Source organism: Arvicola amphibius, chromosome X (genome assembly GCF_903992535.2).
Source record: "Arvicola amphibius chromosome X, mArvAmp1.2, whole genome shotgun sequence".
Lineage (NCBI taxonomy): Eukaryota > Metazoa > Chordata > Mammalia > Rodentia > Cricetidae > Arvicola > Arvicola amphibius.
The window spans coordinates 65,167,364-65,186,304 of record NC_052065.1 but is presented as its reverse complement, the minus strand read 5'-3'; the positions used below and the strand labels follow the sequence as shown (position 1 = coordinate 65,186,304).

Here is an 18,941-nt window from a genome sequence, read left to right as displayed (position 1 = left end):
AGAAGGAGAAACACTACTCGTTATCTTCTCCATTTACTTTTAATTTTTTTTTTACTTCTTACTATGGATGTGGGTGTGCCTGACATAGTGCACATATACAGAGGTTAAAAAAAAAGCTACCATGTAGAGTTGGTTTTCTTTTTTTCTTTTTTTTTTTCTCGAGACAACTTTGGCTGTCTTGGAACTTGCTTTGTAGACCAGGCTGGCCCTGAACTCATAAGATCTGCCTGCCTTCCAAGTGCTAGTATTAAAGGCATGTGCCCCCATGCTGGAACATCCTAATAGTTCTTGATTCCTAATAATAAGGAACACAGTAAGAGCTTGGAAAAGTTGCTTTCTGAAAGTAGACCCCCCCCTCAAAGAAAATTAAGGGAGCAAATACAGAAGTCAAGTCATATATAGAGCTGGGTTTGGTGGCACATGCCTTTAATCCCAGCACTTGGGAGGCATAGGGAAAACAAATCTCTAAGTTGGAGATCAGCCTGGGGTACAGAGCTAGTTCCATGATAATTAGGGCTACAAACCAACCAAAAAAGTCACAAAGCATGCTTTAAATGGTACTTTAAGTACATTGTCACGTCTTAATGGTACTACACAACCATCCTTTATGGGACTGTTTCACATTGCTTAAATGCCAGATTCAGTTTTAGTCCTCTGTATAAAGTGTCTGATAATTATTCATGTTTATTTGAAATGAAAGCTGTTAATAGCTTTCTGTGAGACTAACTGCACACCAGGAAGACCATGACACCATAAAACAAGGAATGGAGTTTTTCCAAAGCTACAGTGGGAAAGAATGTGTGCAGCTGATTCCGTACTATAGGAAATCCAGACAAAAAAAGAATGGAGATGTGTAAATAGGATTCTTGAAGGGAAAAAGGTTGACAACACTAAATGCATCTCACGTTCAGCCTTTCCTTTGATGTACTGTGTAGCATCTATAGTGTTGTCTCTAAGTGACTGCATGGTGAGGTTGTTGTATTTGTAGGAATTTTCTTTTTTTTTTTAATATTTATTTATTTATTTATTATGTATGCAATATTCTGTCTGTGTGTATGTCTGCAGGCCAGAAGAGGGCACCAGACCTCTTTACAGATGGTTGTGAGCCACCATGTGGTTGCCGGGAATTGAACTCAGGACCTTTGGAAGAGCAGGCAGTGCTCTTAAACCACTGAGCCATCTCTCCAGCCCTTGTAGGAATTTTCATTTGGCGAATTCAGTTTAGGAATGATCTCATCAAAAGTCATTTTAGTGGGGTGGTGGTGGCTCATGCCTTTAATCTTAGCACAATAATCCCAATGACAAGAGTAAAATACAAAAAGTGAAGTTAGCTTGAGATAGACTAGGTTGGGGTATGTTTCTTTGTATCCTTCACTGGCTTGAAACTGTTTAGATCTGATTGGTCTCCTACTCAGAGATCCACCTGCTTCTGTCTCCCAAGTGCTGGGATTGAAAGTGTTTGATCCCTTGAAACTGGAATGGTTATAAGTTGCCTCACATGTATGCTGGAAACTGAATTTCGGTCCTTGGCAAGATGAGTAAGTGCCCTTAACGACTGAGTCATTTCTCTAGCCTCTGTCCTGTTTTTAATCAGTTCCAATTTTTAATCAAGAGGTTTGTGCTTCTCTTCCATTATTGATGGCTTTCTAGGTGGACCTATGACTCTTGAGTACATTTTCCCCATGATGTATTTTTATTTGTGTGTGTGTGTGTGTGTGTGTGCGCGCGCGCGCACACACACACACAGGCACATGCACATATGTGTCTGTGTTCACAAGAATGCAGATGTCCTCAGAGGACAGAAGGGGTTGCCAGATCCCTTGGACCTAGAAACATAAGCATGTGTGAGCCACCTGCAGGATTTTAGGAACTAAATTCTTGAGTCCTCTGCAAAAAATAAGTAGAGATACACACTTTTAAATTACTGACCCAGATCTCCAGCCCCAACTATATTCCAATGAGAGCAGACTGTGCTTCTCCTGGTTGGATATTTTGGTGCTGTGATTGATTACAAGCCTCGTGAATGTAGTCATGTGGTTATAGTATGAAATAGGACAGGCACTGATCCAAATCTCTGAAAAATCTCCTTGAGCATCTAGTCTTAAACCCACAATTCTATCACTTTAATTTTGTTATAATCATGGTGTGTTTGCTTAATTTATAGTAAACAGTAGAAAGGCAGGTTTTGTTTTATGTAAACATTGATATTTTAAACATTATATAGAACATGTGATGAAGAGGTCAAATAAGAATACTCTTTTAGGGGTTGGAGAGATGGCTCAGAGGTTAAGAGCATTGACTACTCTTCTAAAGGTCCTGAGTTCAATTCCCAGTACCCACATGACAGCTAACAATCTGATGCTGTCTTCTAGTTTGCCAGTGTACTTGCAAAAAAAGCACCTGTTTACATTATAAAAAAGGAATACTCTTTTAGTCAGGTGGTGGTGGCTCACTCCTTTAACCCTCGCATTCAGAAGACAGAGGCAAGCAGATCTCTTGTTCAACGCCAGCCTGGTCTTCAGAGTGAGTAGCAGTACAGCCAGGGCTATGCAGAGAGACCCAAAAGTTCATTTGTGTTTTTTGGGCCTGCTACTTAAATGTTTATTTTTTAAGATGATTTCTTTATAGCCAGGTGGTGGTGATGCACACCTTTAATCCCAGCACTCAGGCAGAGGGCGCGTGGATTGCTGTGAATTCAAGGCCAGCCTGGTTTACAGAGTGAGTTCTAGGCAGCTAGAGAGAGATACACAGAGAAATCCTGTCTCAAAAAAAATTCAACCAAAAAAAAAGAGTATTTATTTATGTATGAGTGCTTGTATGTCTTTATTCCAGAAGAGGGCATCAGTCCCACTATAGATGGTTGGTTATGTACCATCACATGGTTGCTGAGAATTGAACTCAGGACCTCTGGAAGAGCAGCCAATGCTGAGCCATCTCTCCAGCCCAAATCTTTATTTTTTATGTAAATTTTCATGCTAGTTTGCACTTTAAGTTTTGGTTGTGCATGTTTTTATTTCTTAATTACTTGAAAAATAAAAACATTAAGTGTTTAAACTCAATGCTTTGCAATCTAGCTCTAGGAATTTATTTATTATTTTTAAGCACATGGTCTCATGTATCCCAGCCTGGTCTTAAACTCACCATGTAATCAAGAATGACATTGGTCTTGCTTCTTGCTTCTGAGTGTACTACCATATTCAGTTTTATGGTCTTATGTGGTATTAGGTGCTGTGGGGTAATGCTCTAGTACACCATAAAGATTTGTCACTCATATTGGTTTAATAAAATGCTGATTGGCCAGTAGCCGAGCAGGAAGTATACACACGGGGCAACCAAACTAAATGAATTCTGGGAAGAGGAAAGGCAGAGTCAGTCACCATTCCAGACACAGGGGAAGCAAGATGAGAATGCCTTACTGAGAAAACGTAGCAAGCCACATGGCTGACACAGACAAGAATGATGGGTTAAGTTGTAAGAGCTAGTTAATAATAAGCCTGAGCTAATACTACAGTTTATAATTAATATAAGCCTCAGTATGTTTATTTGGAACTGAATGGATGAGGGACTGGGTGGGACAGAAAAACTTCCATCTACACCTAGGGATGGCTTTGTGTACACTAGGCAAACAGTCTATCAACTGAGGTATATCTTTAGCCTCTAACGTATTTTTTTATCATCATAAAAAGATATAGGGATTCCCTCTATCTTCTAATTCTCCTTTTTCCCATCCCCTAGCTATTGATACTTTACTTCTGTCTCTATGGACTTGCCCATTTTGGATATATAAATAGAGAAATTTCATCTTAAAATGTGTTGTGTTGTATCTGTCTTCTTTAACATTGCCACTTTTAACAGTCATCCTTTAACATACATTAGTATTTCATTCTGTTTGTTGGAGTGTAATATTCTATTATGAAACTGCATGTTTATCCATTTATCTGTTGATATATATTTGAGTACTTTCTGTTTTTTTAAATTATGAATCTTGTTGCTATGAACATATTGCTTACAATTGTTTTTGATGAATTAGGATGTGGTTTTATTCTTTTGGGTGTATTTCTTGAAGTAGGATTTCTGGCTCATTTTGTTACTCTTTATTTTTTTTTCAGTGCTAGGGAACAAACCCAGGGCCTTGTATGTATATGTGTGTGTGTGTGTGTGTGTGTGTGTGTGTGTGTGTATTTATATATATATATAAAACAGGCCAGTTTTTTCCACAGTGCCTGTACCATTTTGTATTATGTTTTGTTTTTGGAGATGAGGTCTCATAGCTCAGGCTGGCCTTGAACTCCTTTTTTAATGGGGTGAAATAAGTTGAGTTTTCTTGCATTCCTGATCCTTCTGCTTATACCTCTCCAGTGCTGGCACTTTTCCCAATTTGTCTGTCACTCAGGATCCAAACTAGGGCCTCATACATGCTAGGTGAGCACATTACCAATTGAGCTGCATCCCCAGTACTATTTACAGGCAATGCATATGGATTCTAATTTTCTGTAGTGTTGCCGGAATTTTTTAAAATTATTTTATCCATTTTATTGAGTATCATTTTTTTTTGTTTGGTTTCTTTTCCAAGACAGGTTTCTCTATGTAGCCCTGGCTCTCCTGGAATTCACAGAGTTCCGCCTCCTAAGTGCTGGGATTAAAAGTGTGCACCACTGCCTGACCTCAAATGGTTTCTTATGTGGTTTTGATTTGCATTGTCATTTGTGCATTTTCTTTGGATACCTTTATATAAAAGTTATTTGCCAGTTTTTCAAATAAAATAGATTTCCTTACGTGTATGTGTGAATGTATGCCACATGTGTGTCAGTACCCAAAGAAACCAGATGAGGGTTTCAGATACCCTGGAGCTGGAGTTCTCAGGCTGCCTAATGTGGGTGCTTGGTCTGAATTGGGATCATTTTGAAGAACAGCAGGCGCTCTTAACCATGAGCTGTTTTCTTAGCCTCTCAACCTATTTTTATACTTACTGTTTGTTCATTTACTTATTTCTGTGTGTGCACCATAGAGCATAGATGGAGGCCAGGATATCTTTTAGGGGCCATTTCTCTTCGGGGGATGATCTCAGGTCCCCAGGCTTGGTGACAAACACCTTTACCTTCTGAGCTATCTTTCTGTCCAAGAATGGGGCTTTAAAAATACATTTGGGTAGTAAACAGCACTGATGGCTTGTAGAGGGCCTGGGTTCCATTTCCCCACATGCTAGCTCACAGCCATATGCAACTACAGTTCCAGGGGATCCAATGTCCTTTTTCTGGCCTCTGTGGCCACTGGGCACATATATGCACAGACATATGTACAGGAAAAAAATGCCCATCCACATAAAATACTAAAGTAATAATAAAAAATAAAAATATCCATCTAGTGAGTGTCCCCCTCCCCCCCGTTTGTGCCCTCATGGGTGTACCTTAGTATGTATGGAATTTAAAGGACACTTTTTGAAAATTGCTTCCCTTTACCTATTTATTGAATCACCTTGCTTGCCTATTTCCTTTTTACTTTTATGGAATAGTTTGAGAAGCATTAATGTTAGCTTTACTTTAGAAGTCTGGTAGAATTTGCCAGTAAATCTTTCTGGTTATGCCTAGGCTTTTCTTTTTTGAGACTGTTACTGCTTCAATCTTGCTTGCCATTTAAATTGTGTTTCCTTGATTTAATTTTGGTAGCTGTGTGTGTCTAGGAATCTATCCATTACTTCTAGGTTTCCCATCTACTTGGAATGTAAATTTCTAAAATATTTCTTAAGCATCCTCTCAACTTTCTTCCTAATTTCAGTATTTTGTTTAGTTTGTCCATGTGTTTATTGATTTTTATCTTTTCAAGGAATCATTTCTGATGTCCTTTTTTGTGTATTTATGTATATTTGCAGTTTGTCTGCATATGTTTGTGTACCACATATGTGCTTGGTGTCTGGGGAGGCTGAAAGAAGATGAAGGATCCTTTGGAGCTGGAGTATTGAACCTGGGTCCGCTGGAAAAAAGCCAGTGCTCTTTTACCACCAAGCCATTTTTCCAGCCTCAACTTTTTTTCCTTTTTTAATTAACTACATTTATTCATTTATTTTATATCCAGACTGCAGTTTCCCCTCCTTTCTCCTATTTTCTCCCCTCTCTCCTCCCCCAATCCTTTCCTCAGTTTCTTTTCAGATATAGGCCTCCCATGGATATCAACAAACCATGGCATATCAAGTTGCAGTAGGAATAAGCTCCTCCTTTTTGTTAAGGCTGGGCAAGGCAACCCAGAATGAGGCATAGGCTCCCAAAAGCCAACCAAACTGTTAGGGACAGCCCCTGATCCCACTGCTAGGATTCCCATAAGTAGACCAAGCCACACAACTGTCACACATATGTAGAGGGCCTAGGTTGGTTCCTTGTAAGCTCCCTAGCTGTCGGTTCAGACTCTGAGGGTTCCTTTGAGCCCAGGTTAGTTGTTTCCGTGGGTTCTCCTGTGATTTCCTTGACACCCCCTGCCCCCATTTGTATAATCCTTCTCTTCAGCAGGATTCTCTGAACTTGGTCCAGTGCTTGGCTGTTGTTGGTCTCTGTATCTGTTCCATCAGTTACTCGATGAAGCATCTATGATGGCAATTGGACAGGGCACCAATCTATGAGTTATAGCATAATATTGTTAGGTGTCATTATGTTGACATATTTTCTTCCCCCAATTGTGTTTGATTCTTTCCTAGGTCTCTGGGTCGTTTAGCTTTTGGGTCTTGGAACTTCAGCACTGTCAGGCGTGGGTTCACTTTTATGGTATGTACACTCTCACGATCTATGCACCACCCTTACCCCAGTTCATTCTATAGTTAGGTCAAAGGTTGAGTTCCAGTCTCAACTTTTTATTATTTTTTTATTAATTCTTTTTGAGGCAGGATCTCAGTATCCCAGGCTTGCTTTATACTGCTATGCAGCTAAGGATGATCATAAATTTCTGGTACTCTTGCCTCTAGCCTCAGAGGAATGGGATTATAGTTCTGGTACTCTTGCCTCTAGCATCAGAGGAATGGGATTATACGCACATGTCACCCTTCCTAGTTTATCTGGTGCTGGGGATCAATTTGTGTGTGCTAATCAAGTATTCTGTAAGCTTGAGTAAACCCCCTTCCCCAAAACTCTTTATTTCATGATTCTTTGTCTTTTATTCTCCCATTTGATTAATTTCTTTTTTAAGATGGGTACTTATTTACAGTTTTTATTTTATGTGTGAGTATTTGCATGTATGTGTGTATGTGCATCACATGCTTCCATGGTGCCTACAGAAGCCAGGAGAGGGCATCAGATTTCCTGAAACTGGAGTTACCGATGGTCATGATGTGAATGCTGGGAATTGAGTTCAGGCATTCTGCAAGAACAGCCAGTGCCCTTAAAGACTGAATTGTTCCTCCAGCCCCCTTTTAATGTGTCTGTGTATGTTTGTCTTTGCACATGAGTGTGGGATTTAGAGGGCATTTTGTTGTCTAATGTGGGTGTTGATAGCTGAACTTTGTCCTCCGAAAAAGCAGTGTGAACCATTTCTTTAGCCCCTTCACATTTCATTAATTTTTATTCTTTCTATTTTCTTGATAGTATCCTTTGACACAATTGTTTTGAAGTTTGATGTAGTCAATATTTGTTTATTTTCTGTCTTGCTTTTAAGCTTATAAAATCTTTCTTTAAAATGATTTATTTGTGTGTTGTGATTATATATTTATTTGTCTGGTGTTCATGTCTGTGTGCACACCGGCTAGAAAAGGTTATTGCTATCCTTTTCTATTCTGTTGAGGCAGGATTTCTCTGAACCTGGAACTTGTGTTTTCTAGACTGGGTGCTAGCAAACCCCATGGATCTTTCTGTTTCTGGCTTCCTTTGGACAACAGTTGCTTGTTAATGTGGATGCTGGAATATGGATTCTGGTCCTCATGATTGCACAAGTGATTTTCATTGCTGAGTCATCTTTCCAGTCTTGAAAGATCTTCATCTTTTAATAGAAAGGATTAAATGTTTAAGCTTTGAATTCCTTATCAGTTTATTTTATTTCTCTCATTTGTTTGAGTCAGGTTTTCTCTTGTGTAGCTCTGGCCGTTCTGGAACTCACTCTGTAGACCAGAATGGCCTTGTCATAGAGATCTGCTTGCCTCTGCCTCTGAGTGTGGGATTAAAGGTGTTTGCCACCATGTAAGGCAACCCTATTCAGTCATTAAACATCTTAACAGTTTATGCTGTAAATGATGTTATTGGTCTCTTAAAAGTCTTCATTCTTTCAAGTCCTGTTCTATAATCTTTTTCATTTTACCATCAGTCTTAATACAACTATTCTATACCAGGCAGAAGATAGAATAATTAAAAACAAATCAGTCAAGGCAACAAGTAAATATATTTGATAAATTACTAATTTTCTTGTGTAAAGGAAGAAAAATGTTACATATTTTGCATGTTGGTGTGTTTAAGCTTTCTTGAGAAAGTGATCTACCAGTGTTTTGGTTTCAGAGGCCTTTTCATATATAGCTTATGTATAAGAAAAGAGTTACTTAAGTTATTAATGATAATGATAATATATATACAAGGTCCAGCTAGACATTGTGAAATAAAGGTAGATAAAATTTTTGTTTGTTTTTTGAGACAGGATTTTTCAATGTAGTTCTGGATATCCTGGGACATTCTTTGTAGACCAGGCTAGACTCTAACGCAGAGATCTGCTTGCTTCTGCCTTCTGAGTGCTGTGATCAAAGGTGTGCACCATGCCCAGCTAAAGATGCATAAAATTTAAATAAGAGTATCTCTTGCTTTTTATTGTTGCAGTTTTTCTTATGAAACTCATTCATGGTTGTAAGATTGCATTTTCTTAAAAAAATTAGGTGATATGCTATGCTTTTGTTCTTTGCTATTTTTGGAAGTGCTGGGAATTAAGCTTGGAGTCTTGTGCAAAGTAAATAGTTTTAATGCTGATATGTATTCCCAGTACGTGTGATAAGCTTTACTTGGGGTTATCTTAAAATGTAACTTATAGATACCATATTCAGCATATTGAAAGATGTTAATATTCTAGAAATGTTTAGTGAATAGTATCAGCATTTTTCTTAAGTGATATTTTTTAGTCTGCCCATAATTGTATGGGTAGATTGTGTTATTTGGGTTTTTTTGTTGTTGTTTATTTGTTTGATTTCTAGACAGGGTTTTTCTGTGTTTCCCTGGTTGTCCTGGAACTCACTTTGTAGACCAGGCTGGCCTGAAACTCAGAGAAATCTGGCTACCTCTGCCTCCTGAGTGCTGGGATTAAAGGCACGTGCCACCAACGCCTGGCTATTAATTATATTTTTACATCTTCAGCAAAATAAAATTCATTGCCTTAATTTTGACTTTTGAGTATGTATATTCTCATAAGACTATAGGATAAACTTCACTGTTAAAGATTTATGTTTATTATAAGGGCATTGTTAAAATTTTTGTTTTGATAGTGAAAGCAAGTTGAATACATTGGTGCAGAAGCTTCATGACTTCCTAGCACATTCATCAGAAGAATCTGAGGAAACGTGTTCTTCGCCACGAGTTGTTATGAACCAAAGCACAGGTAAGCCTTTGCTTTATGCAGTCCCTTTTTATTTATTTCTATTCATTTATTTTAAGTACTTTCTTATATTTTTAGTTATGCTTATGATGTGTGTGAGGTTGCATGAGTTTATGTCTGCGATATGTGTGCAGGTGTCTGCAGAGGCCTGGATTCCTCTTTATTATAATTCCAGATTCCCTGGAACTGGCATTGTAGGTGGTTGTGAGCCGCTTGGTGAGGGTGCTGGGAACCGAATCTGGGTCCTCTGCAAGAGTAGTAAGCATTCTTAATTGCTAAGTTACCTCTCTAGTTGTCATTTATTTATTTTTGTATGGAGTAGCTACTTAATTTGTAGAAGTCCTTATTGGGTATGTTTGCTAGTATCTGGTGTATAATTTTAATTTTGGAAGAAAAAGTGTAAATGTGTTAACTGATGATGCATAGAGTGAATCACTTAACTCTGTTTTCTGTCCAACGGAAGTTTCTGGTAAAGGAGGTAATGAGTAGATAAGTATTAGCAGAGATATGAGCAGTATAGGTTTCAGGTGGTAGAACTCAATGATTAAGCCTGCTAGGCAAGTGCTCTACAACTGTATCCCTGATGAAGTACAGAAATATTTTATTCCAGTGGTTACGTGTGTTTTAGAATTTAAATTGTTATGTTGTTTATTTAATAATACCACTCAGTGAAGCTTGGAATGGTGTCTCATACCTAAAATGTCAGTACTCAGTAGGCAAGTAGGCTGTTACAGGAGGATGGTTCTGAGTTCAAGGCCAGCATGGATTACACTTTAGTTGCTTGTTTTTACTCTTGTCTCTGCTCGTTTGCGGGGGCCCACCACTCAGCTCCCAAATAAATACATCGAGCCTTATTCTTGTACATGCACAGCCTTAGCTTGGCTTGTTTCTAGCCAGCTTCTTCTAACTTAAATTATCCCATCTATCTTTTGCTTCTGGGCTTTTATCTTTATCCTATATACCTTTCTTTACTTCTTTCTCTGTGATTTGCTCTGTAACTGGGGGGCTGGTCCCTGGAGTCCTTCTTTATCTTGCTCCTTGATCCTCTTTTCCCAGATTTCTCCTTTTATTTATTTATTTATTCTCTCTGCCTGTCAGGCCCACCTACCCTTTCTCCTGCCTTGCTATTGGCTGTTCAGCTCTTTATTAGACCAATCAGGTGTTTTAGACTGACAAAGTAACACAGCTTCACAGAGTTAAACAAATGCAATATAAAAGAATGCAATACATCTTTGCATCATTAAATAAATGTCCCAAAGAATTAATGTAACACATCTTAAATTAATATTCCACAATGTTACATAGTAACTTTTAGTCAAACCTGGCTACTTTCAGATTCATCTTTTTTTTTTATTTTTTATAAAACAACAACAACAAAACACTGAAGTGGATTTGGTAAATATATTTTTATAAAACAAGTTGGAATTTGTTCTTGTTACTCCTTTACTCTTTTTAAGAAATATTTTAGAGGTAGGATATTGCTATATATCCCAGGCTGTCTTTGAACTTGTGATCACCCTGCCTAAGCCTCTTGAATTTTGAAGTTACCACACTAAACATCTTTAAAAATAGCCTATATACAGGGTTGGCGAGATGGCTCAGCAGTTGGGAGCACTGGCTGCTGTTGTGAAGGAACTTGGTTCAATTCCCAGCACCCACATGGCATCTCACCACTGCCTATAATTCTGACTCCAGAGGTTCTGAAACTCTCAAACAGAAATGGATGCCGGCAAAATACCAATGCACATCAAATTAAAAAAAAAAAACAACCTATATCCTATCATGATTACTGACTTAGGTAACTACATATGCAGCAGGCACAACACAAAAACTCATTCATGGCTGGGTGGTGGTGGCTCACACTTTTAATCCCAGCCTTCAGGAGGCAGAGACATGTGGATCTCTGTGAGTTCAGGACAGCCTGGTGTACAGAGTGAGTTCCAGGACAGGCTCCAAAAGTCACAGAGAAATCCTGTCTCAAAAAATCAAAACAAACAAAAAAAAAACCTCATTCATGTATATACCTATATATAACATAGATAATAACAAAAATCTTGAAAAGTTCAACTATATGTGCAGTTAGAATGTCATAAGTGACTGGCTAAGCATTTTCTAAAATCTTAGAATATCAAGCACAGATTAAAGAACTTCTGATAGGATTCACAAAACCACAAGAAGGCCTACACTAGGGCCAGCCAGATGCTAAATGAATAAAAGTGATTGTTGTGAAAGCCTCAATCCTGGAACTCATGCAGAGTTGGATGGAGAGAACCAGTTCCCCAGAGTTTCCCTCTGACCTTCATGTGGATGATGTGGATGTGTTCTGTGGCATACGTACCCACCCATGGACTCCATCCCCACCCCACAAACACAGTTTTTTAAAAAGGAAAACTATAGCTAGTTTTTATCAGACGTTTTAAACATGGTCTTTTCCCCTGGTTTTTTGAGGCAGGGTTTCTTTGTATAGCCTTGACTGTCATGGAAGTAGCTCTGTAGACTGAGGTAGGCTTGCCTCAAATTCCCAGAGACCTGCCTGCTTCTCCTCCAGAAAAGGTATGTGATGCTTCTCCCCTCCCCCCTCCTCCCCATCCCCGCTCCTCACCCTCATGTGTGTTTATGAGACAGGATCTCATTTTGTAACTGTGGCTGGTCTGTTGCTTCCTATGTAGACTAGACTGGCTTTGACCATCTGTCTCTTGAGTGTTGAGACTAAAGGCATGGGTCATCAACCCACAATCATAATTTTTAATGAGCAAAAATCTAACAAGTCTTGTAATCTTTCCAGAAGAAAAATGTTATTACTTCTAAAGGAATAGCAGTAATAGTATAGTCAGCTTCCCAGGTGACTATGGCTGTGTCAAGTTGGCAAAAAAAAAAATCTAACCAGGAGAATATGCTTCTGTAATTTTATCACAAAACATGTGGTTTTGATGTGGGAGGGTCTTCTGTTTTAATAAAGAAACTGCCTTGGCCAGGCCTTAGGTGGGTGGAGTAGACAGAACAGGAAGAAGGAAGTGAGGTAGATGGCTCAGTCAGATGTCACGCCTCTCCTAAGTGAGATAAATTGCCATGCCTCGCCTCTCTGGGGCAGACCACCATGCCTCTCCTCGGGGAGAGAGATGTGATGAAGCCAGCCGCCAGGTCAGACATGCTGAATCTTTCCCGGTAAGACACTGCTTGTGGTGTTACAAAGATTATTAGAAATGGGTTAAAGCAAGATGTGAGAATTAGACAATAAGAGGCTAGAAATAATGGGCCAGGCAGTGTTTAAATTTGTGTGTTATTTTGGGGCATAGGGCGGCGGGAAGCCGTCCCACAGCTCCACACTACATGGTTTCATTTATCCCTTTATTGATGATTAAGTTATTTTGTTATATTGGTTATATTTGTGCTTGGTTGATTACTAGAAAGTTAGGATTTATTTTTTATAGCTAATAATGAGATCTGGAAGATTTTGAGACTATTCTGCCATCAAAATTTAGCTTAATGTGTTTTCTATTTCAAGTGATTATGTTAGGTGGCTCAACCAACCCCAGTTTGTCATCTCACAGTCCTGTAGGTCAGGAATCTGGTGGACTTTGCTTAGCTTTTCTTGGGATACCAGAAAGCAAAGTCAAAGTGTCAGTAGTACATTTATGGCAGCTCTGTGGAAGGTTCTATTCCCAAATCCTTTAAAGCTTTGGCTGAATTCAATTCCCCATGGTCATAAGTGAGTCACCCAATTTTAACTTCCTGTTGGCCAGGGTCTTTTCTCTAAGCTCATTTTACCTGTCTGCAGTGCCTTTCATGTTGCCCCTTCTTTTGGCAAGACTAGCACAGTACATCTGATGGAGGAGGGTCTTCTATCAACCTGTTGATTTCATTGGTTAATTAATAAAGAAAACTGCTTGGCCTGATAGGTCAGAACATAGGTGGGTGGAGTAGACAGAACAGAATGCTGGGAAGAAGGGAAGTGAGTCGGATGCAATGAAGCTCCGACCCAAGATGGACGTAGGCTAGAATCTTCCCAGTTAGCCACCCCTTGTGGTGCTACACACATTACTAAATATGGTTTAATCAAAATGTGAGAGTTAGCCAGTAAAATGCTGAAGCTAATGGGCTAAGCAGAGTTTAAAAGAATACAATTTGTGTGTTGTTATTTCGGGTGTAAAGCTAGCCTGTGGGATCCGGGCGGGATGAAAAGCAGGCCTGCTTGCCTTCTCAGTACACATATCTTTCTTACTTGCTTGTTGATTCTGTTGCTTTTTAGATTTGTAACAGGATAGACTCTCATCATATAACCCTAGCTGGCCTAGAACCTGCTATGTAGACTAGATTGGCCCAGAACTCAGGGTGTGTGCTACCATTCCCTCCTTGTCTGAAATTTTCTGTTTCTAAGGTATCACAAGATTAGATTAAGTTACACTTCTCACTTATTCCTGATATACTCTCAGTTTTAAGGTTAACTGTATGTACCAACTTACAAGCACAGTTGTGGGAGTGGAGCAATAATCACAGATTCAGGGAACTGAGGTTGTGGAATGTTGTTGGCCATTCCTAGAAAAGTCTGTGTAACCAAGGTCTGTTTGTTGCCTGATAATTTATTGCTGCATTATTAGTTACAATGTTACTAAGGGAGAGCTTTATGATTTGTCCTCTATGCATTTATTAATATATACGAATGCTCTATTTCCTATGAATATTATGACTCACTTATTTTAAAACATTTTATTATGTTTAGATAGTTTTTCATATGTGTATTTGCATGAGTGTGCATACACTTAGGTGCCAAAGCATACCTGTTAAGGTCAGAGAACAACCTGCAGGAGTCAGTTTTCTCCTCTTACTACATGGAATCCCAGGGATTAAATTTAGGTTGTCAGGCTTGGCAGCAAAAGCCTTTACCTACTGAGCTATGTTACCAGTCCTCATTTTTTCTTGATACTTGAATTGTACAAATTTCATGCTCTCTGGATGCTTACATTGACTTTTTGTTTGTTTGTTTGATTTTTTTTGTTTGGTTTTGGTTTATTTGTTTGGTTTTGTTTGGTTTGATTTGGTTTTCCGAGGCAGGGTTTCTCTCTAGCTGTTCTGAAACTCAGTCTGTAGACTAGACAGGCCTCGAACTCAGAGATCTGCCTACCTCTGCCTCCTGAGTGCTGGGATTAAAGGAGTGTGCCACCATCCATTGACTTTTTCTTTATAACAAGTACTGATCATTTCTTGGATCCTTCCTTGTTTTTTTTTTTTTTAAGTTTTCTTCTATAATTTTATTAAATATATTTTCCGTACTTTTTTTAATTTATTTATTGTGTATACAATATTCTGTCTGTGTGTATGCCTGCAGGCCAGAAGAGGGCACCAGACCTCACTACAGATGGTCGTGAGCCATGTGGTTGCTGGGAATTGAACTCATGACCTTTGGAAGAGCAGCCAATGCTCCTAACCTCTGAGCCATCTCTCCAGCCCCCCTTCCTTGTTTTTTTTTGTCTCTACAACATGTTTAAGGCTAACAACAGATATTAGTGTGCCCGGTGTGCTCATTGTCCCCAGGAAGGCCTTGCTTGCTTTTTCAGGAAAGCTAGTGCAAATGTGTTAAATGTTTAGGAGTTGACGTCAGCATTTGTAATTTCAGACCACACTTCTGTAGCCTTCTCCTTTTTTTTTTTTGGTTTTTCGAGACAGGGTTTCCCTGTAGTTTCTAGAGCCTGTCCTGGAACTAGCTCTTGTAGACCAGGCTGGCCTCGAACTCAGAGATCCACCTGCCTCTGCCTCCCGAGTGCTGGGATTAAAGGCGTGCGCCCGGCGCCTTCTCCTTTTTGTATTTAGAGCTTTTTTCCTCTAAAATAAAGAAATTGGGCTCCTATCATCTTCAATTTTTATAGTTATTTGCCTAGTCCTCTTTGTACTTATAAGTTCATTATAGTTGCTAATAACAGAAGAGAAATGTAATTGAAGTTTAGTATTTGTTTGAAATTATCCATCCATCCAGTTTTGTTTTAAAGTAAAATGTCTCTAGATAGTCCTTGCTATCCAACGAACTCACTGTGTACACCCGGCTGTCCTTCAGCTAAGAGGTCTTTCTCTCCCTACCTAAGGAGTGTGGGGGTTAAAGGCATGTACCACTGCTCTAGATTTTTACCAAGACAAGTTCTCCCCTAGCCCAGGCTGGTTTTTGAACTGGTAAGCCGTCTTCTACTTCAGTTTCTTAAATGCTGCAATTATAGTTATGAACCACCATGCTCAACTCTATTGGTTTAATATGTTTTGGAGATGGGGGTGGAGGGTTCCTACTTACAGACTTAAATTACACTGCCCAGCTAATTTCTTGTTTTTAGAATGAAGTTTATTGCCAGAGTCCTGTGTTCATTGGTTGGGCACATTAAGGGTCTACTTCTAGTGGCAGGACAGAGTGTGGCTTCAGTTGAACGAATCATATTGTTCACAAATATCCAATACTATATGTGCTGTGGGCAGCACAAATAAAGAGTTAGATAAGTAATGGGGATAATAGAAGGAAATGCAGAGCCTAGAAGGAAATGACACTGGCTGAAATCTCCATTTGTTAAAATAAAGCCTCTTTGCCTCAGGAAATGTTCCTTTTGTAGCTGTTAAGACTTAAAACTAAAATCTGGTGGTCTAATTGGATGCAGTGTCAAGGAAAAATTTTGAGCACTGTATAAGTAGTTATAAAATGAGCTAGGAGATCTCATCTTGGTTATAGCTACCAAATGGGAGCTCTAATTTTTGCAGAAAATAAAACCCTCGAACAGAAAAAAAAAAGACCTACCCATATAGTCTTCTGGCTGAGTTGCCTAAGTGTATGCTGGGTTCTCAGCAATGGGGGTGGGCTATGAAAGGGTAGGACAAAAACCTGGCTGCCTTCTTTGAACAGGGCTAGGTTTCAATTTCAGGTGCGTTAACTATCTGCAGCCACAAAGTTAGCAGCTCTTTTCAGGAACGTAACAGACGTAGCTTGACTATTTTACAATGTCCAGTATCCAATTTAAGATACTAGATAGACCAAAAAAGGAAATGTCACTCATTCATGAAAGGAAAAGGGGATCTCTAGAAACTTAAGTGTTGAAATGAGTAGACAAGTATTGTAACTATGTTCAAATATCAAAAGGCAGGCATAATTAGGAACAGACAGATGAGGAAGTCCAATAAGAGAAAAACTGTAAGAAAAAAACCAATTTGAAATTCTGCAGCTAAAGAATTTATGAATAACCAAATAATATTTGACAGAACATTAGAGAGAGTGGTGGTGAATTTGATGATAGATTAATAGTAATTATTTACTCTGTAATGAATATTCAAAACTGGTCATTTTTTCTTCAAGAGATAACTATAAAACTGGACAGTTATTCATATAATAATTCATATAATAAGAATGTTAGGTGCAGTATTGCTTAGCGGTAGAGTGCTTGCCTTGGATTCAAGACCCAGCCTGGGAGGGTGGGGGTAGCAGTGGCAATGCCAGAGGATAGCCAGCCGGGAATGGTGGGTGATAAAATCAAAAAAGCTCTTGGGAGGCAGAGGCAGAGGCAGAGGAGTTCTCTTTGTTTGTTATTTATTATTTTTATATTTGAGAATGGATGTCTTGTAGCCCAGGCTCAAACTTCCTGTGTAGTGGAGGATGACCCTGAACTTGTCTCCATTTTCCATTGGATGAGGAAAGAGGATGGCTGCACAGGGAGACTCTTTAAGAAAACAAAGACTAGGAATGTTTAATTAATAGACAACTGTATACATTCTTAGCCTCGTGCTTTTCTGCTATCAGAATACTAATATTATAAGTATTTTTGTTGCATTTTTACCTAAACACATCAGGGTTTTAATTTTTTTTCTAAATTAGATTTAATTCTTTTTATTTAAACGGGAGTGTGTTTTGTATGCATGTATGTATGTGTCTCACTTGCACGTCTGGTGCCCATGGAGGCCAGAAGAGAGTGTCAGATTTCCTGGAGCTGGAGATGGTGGTTGTGAAACCACCATGTGGGTGCTGGGACTTGAACTCAGGTTCTCTTGAAAAGCAACTAATGTGTTTAACTGCTGAGCCATTTCTCTACCCCTCCCCCCAGATGGTAAAGTGGGACATCTGGCTGTGTTGCACAGGCTAGTGCTTGAACCTCCAGTTTAGTCTTTCAAGTATGGCATTCTCTGCTTAGTTTACATATAAAAATCTTGTTTTGAACTGTTTAGGAACTTTTTTGACATTTCTATGTCAAATTTGTGTCCTGTGCTCTTGTTGAAATTATTAGTTTTAGTAATTTTTTTCTTGTATTTTTATAGATTCTTTGGGATACTCTACTTAAGACTGTCTTACTATACAGACCAGGCTGATCTTGAACTCAATGGAGATCCTCCTTTGTCTCCCAGGTGCTGCTGTTAAAGGCACATGTTACCACCCCAGGTCCCCTTGCCTCTCTCTCCATTTTCAGTGCTGGGATTTCAGACATGTACCTCCATGTCCAGTTTATGGGCTACTGGGGAAAGAACCCAGGGCTTTTTTCCTGTGAGTCAAATACTCTCATGTGCCTACCAGTTGAGTCACATCCTCAGTCCTGTAGTTTTTCTTCTTGTGTGGAGTTTTCAGAAGTAATAATAATTTGTAGTTTCCTCTTTTGTGATTATTTTACTTTGTTTTGGTATCAGCGTAATTATGGCCTCAAAATGAATTGAGAAGTATCCTCTCATTTTTAGAGGAATTCATAAAGCATTAACATCCCTTTTTACGTGTTTGTTAAAATTATTGATTAAAACATCTGGACTTTTGTTTTTTGTGGGTCATTTTTGATGACTAATCTTTTCCATATTGTCTTAATTTTTCAGGAGCCTATTTCATTAGTTTGTTTACCTGTTACATTTCTCTGTTTTTTTTTTTTTGGTGTATAGTTAATACAATTCCTTTATAATCTTTTTATTTTGTTAAGGTTGGCAATAATCTCTCTTTTATTTCTTGATTAGTCTAGCCTAAGGTTGATTCCATTTTTTGAACAATTTTTAGTTTCTTGAATTTTCTTTTTTATTCCTGGTTTTATTAATCTGTATTCTTTTCTTCTGTTTGCTTTTTTTGTTTTGTTTTGTTTTGGTGGTTTTTCAAGACAATGTTTCTCTGTGTAACAGCCCTGACTGTCCTGGAACTAGCTCTTGTAGACCAGGCTGGCCTTGAACTCACAAAGATCTGCTTATGTCTGCCATCCCCCACCCCCACTGCTGGGATTAAAGGCATGTGCCACCACTGCCTGGCCCTCCAGGATTTATGTGTATTTGCCACCACGTATTGCTGTACAGCCCTTGCCTGCTTATTGCCCATGGGCAATGTTCCGATCACTGGAAACTGTAGCTGTGGATAGTTGTGAGCTGACATGTGGGTGCTGGGAGTCACACCTGGGTCCTCTTATAAGATCAGTAAA

General features: G+C 38.9%; 1 protein-coding gene across 15 annotated transcripts in view; it reads left to right on the top strand.

Annotated features, from left to right (window-relative positions):
• Nucleotides 1–18,941, top strand: part of Atrx (ATRX chromatin remodeler) — a 166,631-nt gene that overhangs the window by 40,879 nt on the left and 106,811 nt on the right. For 9 of the 15 annotated variants that reach the window (XM_038316110.1, XM_038316102.2, XM_038316101.1 and 6 more), the window contains exon 2: nt 9,434–9,546. In XM_038316110.1, the coding sequence (XP_038172038.1) occupies nt 9,434–9,546 (113 nt within the window). Of the gene's footprint in view, nt 1–6,685; nt 6,753–9,433; nt 9,547–11,991; nt 12,097–18,941 lie in introns of all 15 variants that reach the window. The other 6 variants (XM_038316108.1, XM_038316103.1, XM_038316109.1 and 3 more) reach the window with 3 other exon arrangements.